The sequence below is a fragment of the Cucurbita moschata genome, unplaced genomic scaffold (genome assembly GCF_002738365.1).
Source record: "Cucurbita moschata cultivar Rifu unplaced genomic scaffold, Cmos_1.0 Cmo_Scf00063, whole genome shotgun sequence".
Taxonomy (NCBI): domain Eukaryota; kingdom Viridiplantae; phylum Streptophyta; class Magnoliopsida; order Cucurbitales; family Cucurbitaceae; genus Cucurbita; species Cucurbita moschata.
The window spans coordinates 47,817-54,698 of record NW_019268579.1 but is presented as its reverse complement, the minus strand read 5'-3'; the positions used below and the strand labels follow the sequence as shown (position 1 = coordinate 54,698).

The window sequence follows — 6,882 nt, the reverse complement described above, 5'->3', positions numbered from 1 at the left end:
AAAAAAAAAAAAAAAAAAAAAAAAAAAAAAAAAAAAAAAAAAAAAAAAAAAAAAAAAAAAAAACACAACGAGTTGTTGAACACTTTTTTAAGGGGAGTGTCTTTTGGGAGGAGGGCATGGGGCCCTACAAATGACAAAGCTTCAAAAGCTTAGAAAGAAAATTAAGGCAAAAGTATTTTGTCCCACTCACAAATGACGTGGACTGAACTTACTCCGCAAGTACAGAACCTCTCAAAAGAGAGGGAAAAAGAAAATCAAATGGCCCCACCTCCACCATAACACGTTGTCGTTCGTTTTGACTCATTACGGATCGTCATTAGGCTCACGCACTTATAAACAATGTTTCGTTCCTCTCTCCTATCGGTGTGGGATCCCCTCTTAGGGACCAACGTTCTTGTTGATATACCACCTCTCTCTAACCGACATGTGTGATTTGAGAAAAAGACGCTATTTAAATATCATCCTCGTCTTAAAAGTAGTGTGTGGTAACCGTTGGTGGCTTTAGAGGTTGTGTATAAAGGAGTGTGAAAAGGGTTTATGTGGATTTAGACATTGGAATTTTGGGTGTGGTTGGGACAAGTTATCTCAAACTTTCGGTGTGTTACTCGTAGAGTGTTTGTTCTTTTCAAAGTCCTATATATAAATCTCACCTCTTTCCTTCTCTTTTTACACTCTCTTAAGATCAAAACCCATTCCTTCTTCTCAAATTTTAGAACTTCCCCTGTTTTTGTTTCTAAACATCCCACCAAGTTTCTTGGATCATTCTTCAAAATCCTGATTTGGAATCAAAAGGGTTTGTGGGGAATCTGGTTGACTTGATACCCAGAACTTCAAAACGACATTTTTACTGACAATGATTCTTGAACTGAACAGGTTCATCAGCAGCCTGTGGAGCTTTCACTCTGTTTTCGACAAAAAATCTATCGTCGATAAGAGCTTCTATTTCTGGATCTTCCACATTTTCAAAAGAAACAGCTTCAATACTTAGCCGAAAAACGCAGAAACCCCATCAAAAAACACTTGATTTTCCCTTATTTTGTTGTTTCTTTGTTTTTGTTTAGAGAATGGGAAGTGCTTCTCTTCCACCAGGCTTCAGATTTCACCCAACAGATGAAGAATTGGTGGGTTATTATCTGAAGAGAAAAGTTGAAGGACTTCCAATTGAGCTTGAAGTCATTCCTGTTATTGATTTGTACAAATTTGATCCTTGGGAACTCCCAGGTATCACTCATTTACACCCTTTTCTTCCCTTTTCCTTTTGCTTCTAAATCAAACTTCAAATCCTCTGTTTTTGAACTCCGTTTCAATTCCCCTGTTTTTGTTCATGATTTTGTTGTTGTAACATCGAGTTACTGTGATTACAGAGAAATCATTCCTTCCAAAACGAGATATGGAGTGGTTTTTCTTCTGTCCACGCGATCGAAAATACCCTAATGGATCAAGAACTAATAGAGCTACCAAAGCTGGCTACTGGAAAGCCACCGGAAAAGACAGGAAGATCCACTGCCAATCTTCTGTCATAGGATACCGAAAGACACTCGTTTTTTATCGCGGTCGAGCGCCGTTAGGTGATCGAATGGATTGGGTTATGCACGAGTATCGACTTTGTGATGATTTCTCTCATGGAACTCCTAACTTTAAGGTATTTATATGCATGAACTCGTGACATGATGCATATCAGCTTATAATGCAGTTTCATAGCTTGTTTTTTCTTTTAGGGTGCTTTTGCTTTGTGTCGAATTCTGAAAAGGAATGAACAAACACATAAAAAGGAGAATCGTCGAGATCCAAAAGGTGATGTCGTTGGCACCAGTCGGGCTCGTGAAGATTCTACGTCGACAAGACTAGTCGTTGCAAATGAAGTGTCGAACAATTCGTCTCAGACAAATTTCCTCGCAGATGGGAGTTGTTTGTCGAGCTCGATGACAACCTCGTATGATACGAATCCGATGTCTCTCTATAGCACAACCATCATGGAGACAGATCCTGAAAAGATCTGGATCTCACCTGATTTCATTCTTGACTCATCCAAGGTATAGAGAATTGGTTCAGCAAAACAATGGTTGACATGTTATGTTGATGTATTTGAGTTCACTTATTTGTTGAGCTCTTGCAGGACTATCCTGAAATGGAAGGAGCTATGTCTGTATGCTTTCCTCAGTTCGAGTATTTGGGTTCGACAACGCCTTGGCAGTCATACGAGCACACCGAAATGTCTCCGAGTTCATCGTACTCGAATTACACAGCCGACATTGAGCTTGAAGACCATACCCAACACATAAACTATATGCAATGAACAAGGTTTTGACCTTAACCATTCATAGACGTATCCAAATGGCTTCGAAAGAGGGAAAAAAGACAATACAAAGATCGTTCGGCTTAACTTTTAAATTCATTGGTGGTTTAACATGATGTCAGGTCAAAAACATTACACGAGATTAAAATCTCAACAGGGTCCCGAAGCCAACACCTTTTATTGTCGGTCTTCGATGCGGGAATAAAGGGAGTGCTATTCTAGAATCTTGACCAGAAAAAAATGTTTGGTGTCATAGTATATGTAGTAACCATGGTATTTGTTTGTAGTCCTTGGTGCTATCTCTTTTATGTGTGGTATATTACAAATCTTCACTGTTTAATTTATGGAAGTTATTTTGAAAAAGACGGTTTAAATACTCCAAGCTAAAGATACTTAACTCGAGCATTATTATTACGATCAGTCTCATTAAGATATGATCTAGATTCATGTTGTATCTCTTCTTGACTTGAAAATGAATGCACTAAAAATGGTGATGAAAGCATATTCATCTCCCGAGACAACATACCTCAATAATAAGTAACTTGATAGCTATATTTGATGTCGTCATCAAAAGGAATTAAAAAAAGTATTCATTTGATAAGATCGCGAATCTTTGTAATAAACTAATAGCGAAAGTTGGATGTCATCATGAAAAGGAAGGAGATAAAGAAACAGTGTTAGAAAAAGAAGGAAGAAGAAGCAGAAAGTTGTTAGAATGAAAACTGGTTGAGTTGTTTGGAGGTACAATTGAGTCAGCAATATATTGTTTAGAGGCATTTAGGTTTAAAGGCTAAGGAAGAAAAGGGCTTCTTTTTTGAAGGTTTGGATAAGCCATTCCATTGTGAACAACAATCTGAAACCAACCTTTTTGAGTTCACCTTCCGTTTTTTCCCCCCAAATAAAGAATCCAATAAAACAACAAACATTCGCGCATCTTTTATAATAAAGTTATGATAATATATAAAAATTAACTAATGATTGAGATATCAGTTCATAAATTTTATTATTATAACAGTCTTTAAAGAAATCTACGCTTAGAATTTTGTGGTGGCTACGCTTGGATTGAATGTGGGTGCGTTGAATTCCTGCGAATCGATGAGATTCAGATTGTGGAGACAGCCCAATGGCCCGAATAAAAAACAGGGCCCAAACCCCATGATCACGATTGGATTAGCATCACTTCCAGCCGCTGAATTCGAGCTCAAACAAGCTACTCTCATGGCTGCCTTCACATTCACTCCCCGTATCGGTAGGCTCCCAACATCATCTCCCTCAATTCCCACTTCTTCCTCAAAACGCAAACTCAAATTCAACTCCGTTACCACCAGAGTCTCTCTTCAAGCTTCCCCGCCTTTACTCTCCGACCCCTTTGTAATTCAACTCGCCGAAACTCTCGAAGACTCGCTCCCTTCTTCTTCTTCTTCTTCTTCTTTTTCATCGCCTTTTTCTCTCCAAAAACTTAGGGAATCTTCGGCAGAGACTCTTCTCTCGACCCCATGGCCCTCTCGTAGAGACGAGCCCTTTCGTTTCACCGATGTTTCTTTAATAAAGCAGTCCCAAATCCACCCAATTTCGAATCCGCCGCAGTCTTCTGAGTTATCCAGCATTCCTGTAGAAACCCAATTCACCAATATTGTGATTGTAGATGGTCACTTGGTCAACTCGATTTCTAATTTGACGGAATTGCCGAATGGGGTATATGTGGGGAGTTTGACTGACCTCTCTTCGGACAGTGTTGGGAAGAGGGTATCTGAGTTTGTTGATGGGAAGTTCGTGGGGGACTTGTTTTGGTCCATTAATGGCGTTGGAGCTCCAGATTTGACGGTGGTTTATGTCCCTGCAGGGTGTAAGGTGGAGAATCCAATCCATTTGAGGTATTATTCGATTAGCGGGGGAGAGGAGGGGTCAAAGGAATTGGCTGTGTCGAATCCCAGGGTGTTGGTTTTGGTGGAAAATGGAGGTGAGATTGAGATAATTGAGGAGTTTTTGAGTGGGGGTGGGGGTGGTGGTCGGTACTATTGGGCGAATCCTGTTTTGGAGGTGGTGATTGGAAGTGGAGGAAAGGTTAAACATTCTTATATTCAGAATCAGTCTTTAGATGCTGCACATATCAAATGGACTTCTGTTCAGCAGGTAATCTCTTATTGCATTACTTAACTTTGTTCACTGTCCAAATTATAATATTTTTGCTACCTGTTTTGAGAATCTTCTCAATGCTGCACCTATGCTTATGTCGTGTAAACCAGTAATTATAGTACTGTTTTGTTGAAGATATAGGTCTTTTGATTGTATTAGTTGCTGTTTTTCCTCCCTTTTGTGAAAAATTCTAGGACTTCTTTCAAGCTAGATGCTTATGAGTGTAGCAAGTAACGCGGATGTCATTGACAAATAAGTACTAGTACATACACCATAAGGGCCAAAAGCCATACAATAAAGCTCTTGATCTTGATTTCTCATGTGTGTAAAATGGGTGGACTGTCTCAACTCTTTCCTCAATGTGGTGGTTCGAATTTCGATCATTGTCATAAGTTGGTTTCCCCACCAACTATCACGTGAAGTCAAATTTTCTTGTCAATTTATAATAAACTTGAGAACATTGTTGGAGAACTTGTCTGAGATCCCACCTCGGATGGAGAGGAGAACGAAGCATTCCTTGTAAGGGGTAAAAACCTCTCTCTAGCAGACGCGTTTTAAAACCATGAGGTTGACTGTGATTCGTAAGGACCAAAATGGACAATATTTGCTAGTGGTGGGTTTGGGCTGTTACAAATGGTATCAGAACCAGACATCGGGCGGTGTGGCAATGAGGACACAAGGGGGGTGGATTGTGAGATCCCACGTCGGTTGGAGAGGGAAACGAAGCATTTCTTGTAAGGGTGTGGAAACCTCTCCCTAGCAGACGTGTTTTAAAACCGTGAAGTTGACGGCAATATTTGCTAGCGGTGGGCTTGGGTTGTTACAACTTCTTTTGGAATTTCAATGATGGGTGGATATAGGTAGATATAGCAGAGGTTCACCTTTTCCTCAATTCTTTTATATCTACCTGTGTCTAGGTTCGCTTACGCGCACACCTCAAACAACAGACCCTACTACATTTGGTTGTTAAAGGAACTCATAAGATATTGAATTCCAGATAGGTGGGTTCCATAGTTTGAACCTATTACCTCTAAGCCCCTTATCATTCTTGTAGCCCATATCAGAGATAATCAAGTAAAAGAGATTTACACATGCTCTCTAACCATTTTGACACTCCTTGTTCCCATTGTTATTTGCTGTCTCATGTTTTGTATGTTCTACTAAACTCTGGCATTCAAAAGGTTGGGTGTGGCACATGAATAATTATCTGAAATTATTACAGGAATCGACCAGCGCGTACGAGCTTGTGGAGATTAGCACCGGTGGAAAATTAAGTAGACACAATGTCCATATCAAGCAACTGGGACCAGAGACCACAACAGAATTATCAACACTCCACTTATCAGTTGGCAATCAAACACAAGATCTACACAGTAGTCTAGTCCTCGACCATCCACGAGCATATTCTCGACAACTTCATAAATGTATTGTCGCGAATCCTCAAGGACAAGCTGTATTTGATGGTAATGTAAAAGTCAACAGGTACTTCTTTGTCCCTGTAGATTGGATTGTCTCAGCACAAGTTCATCATCGGTCATATCATTACACTCCTTGTAGTTCTTGGTCGCTTCATGATTAAAAATATGTCCACAATAACTTGTCAATCAAATATGAATACATAGATATGCCAAGAACAAAAGACAAGACGCTTAAAATGGTAGTTCTACTAGGAAAGCTTAGTATCTTGAAAGTTCTGTTGGAGGCAAGTATTGGTAGGATGGCAAAACTTAATGACCACCTTTGTCGCACGCGTTTTATATCACACATTTCATTCTTGTCTTGGTAACTACTACTGTATCATGTGGTGGTTGTTTAATTCTAGAACATGATTTCTCCAGATACGCACAGCAAACAGATGCAGGACAACTAACAAGGAGTCTTCTTCTGGAACCTCGAGCCACCGTGAATGTGAAACCGAATCTTCAAATCATCGCAGACGATGTCAAATGCTCACATGGAGCTGCTATAAGCGACCTGGAGGAAACCCAACTCTTCTATTTTCAGGCTCGTGGCATTGACTTAGAGACAGCGAGAAAGGCTCTGATATTTTCATTCGGAGCCGAGGTGATCGAACGGCTGCCTTCCGCTTCAGTCCGCAAGAGGGTCGAGAATCATATAAAAGACTTGTTGAATCCCACGCTTGAAAGATCCTAACACTGAGCATGAGGAATAAATGCAGACCTTGAAAATCCTGCATGTTTAGAAGAATGATGTTTTTTTTTATGTATAAAAACAAGAAACTGTTTAGAGATCAGCTCCCAAATAAGCTCCCATCTTTGAACATAATCAACCTGTGTACTTATTTATTTTTCTTTTTCACAATTGTTATGGGAAGTTCGCATTGCATTCTCTTTTCATTTGTTGGAAGTATCCTTCTTTTTTGTTTTTTTGTTTTAATAACGCTACTGTATCACCCACTAAATAAAACCTCATGTTGTATAGATTTTTAA

General features: G+C 39.6%; 2 protein-coding genes across 3 annotated transcripts; both read left to right on the top strand.

Annotated features, from left to right (window-relative positions):
* Nucleotides 1-564: 564 nt before the first annotated feature.
* Nucleotides 565-2,529, top strand: LOC111437298 (NAC domain-containing protein 71-like). Of its 2 annotated transcripts, XM_023075196.1 has the most exons (5): nt 565-1,221; nt 1,365-1,642; nt 1,719-2,033; nt 2,117-2,312; nt 2,345-2,529. In XM_023075196.1, the coding sequence occupies exons 1-4, from the start codon at nt 1,065-1,067 to the stop codon at nt 2,294-2,296; spliced, it is 930 nt and encodes a 309-aa protein (XP_022930964.1). In that variant the 5' UTR covers nt 565-1,064; the 3' UTR covers nt 2,297-2,312; nt 2,345-2,529. The 2 variants fall into 2 exon arrangements, with proteins under 2 accessions (XP_022930964.1, XP_022930963.1); XM_023075195.1 differs by having other exon boundaries at nt 2,117-2,529.
* Nucleotides 2,530-3,362: 833 nt separating this feature from the next.
* Nucleotides 3,363-6,789, top strand: LOC111437297 (protein ABCI7, chloroplastic-like). Its single transcript, XM_023075194.1, has 3 exons — nt 3,363-4,429; nt 5,655-5,914; nt 6,271-6,789. The coding sequence occupies exons 1-3, from the start codon at nt 3,392-3,394 to the stop codon at nt 6,584-6,586; spliced, it is 1,614 nt and encodes a 537-aa protein (XP_022930962.1). The 5' UTR covers nt 3,363-3,391; the 3' UTR covers nt 6,587-6,789.
* Nucleotides 6,790-6,882: the final 93 nt, after the last annotated feature.

Excerpts from the sequence above, each read along its gene's own strand:
- LOC111437297 (XM_023075194.1), top strand. The coding sequence starts at position 3,392 with ATGAGATTCAGATTGTGGAGACAGCCCAATGGCCCGAATAAAAAACAG. Across the intron at positions 4,430-5,654 it reads AATGGACTTCTGTTCAGCAG|GAATCGACCAGCGCGTACGA; the intron begins GTAATCTCTTAT and ends AAATTATTACAG. Across the intron at positions 5,915-6,270 it reads GGTAATGTAAAAGTCAACAG|ATACGCACAGCAAACAGATG; the intron begins GTACTTCTTTGT and ends TGATTTCTCCAG.
- LOC111437298 (XM_023075196.1), top strand. The coding sequence starts at position 1,065 with ATGGGAAGTGCTTCTCTTCCACCAGGCTTCAGATTTCACCCAACAGAT. Across the intron at positions 1,222-1,364 it reads TGATCCTTGGGAACTCCCAG|AGAAATCATTCCTTCCAAAA; the intron begins GTATCACTCATT and ends CTGTGATTACAG. Across the intron at positions 1,643-1,718 it reads ATGGAACTCCTAACTTTAAG|GGTGCTTTTGCTTTGTGTCG; the intron begins GTATTTATATGC and ends TTTTTCTTTTAG.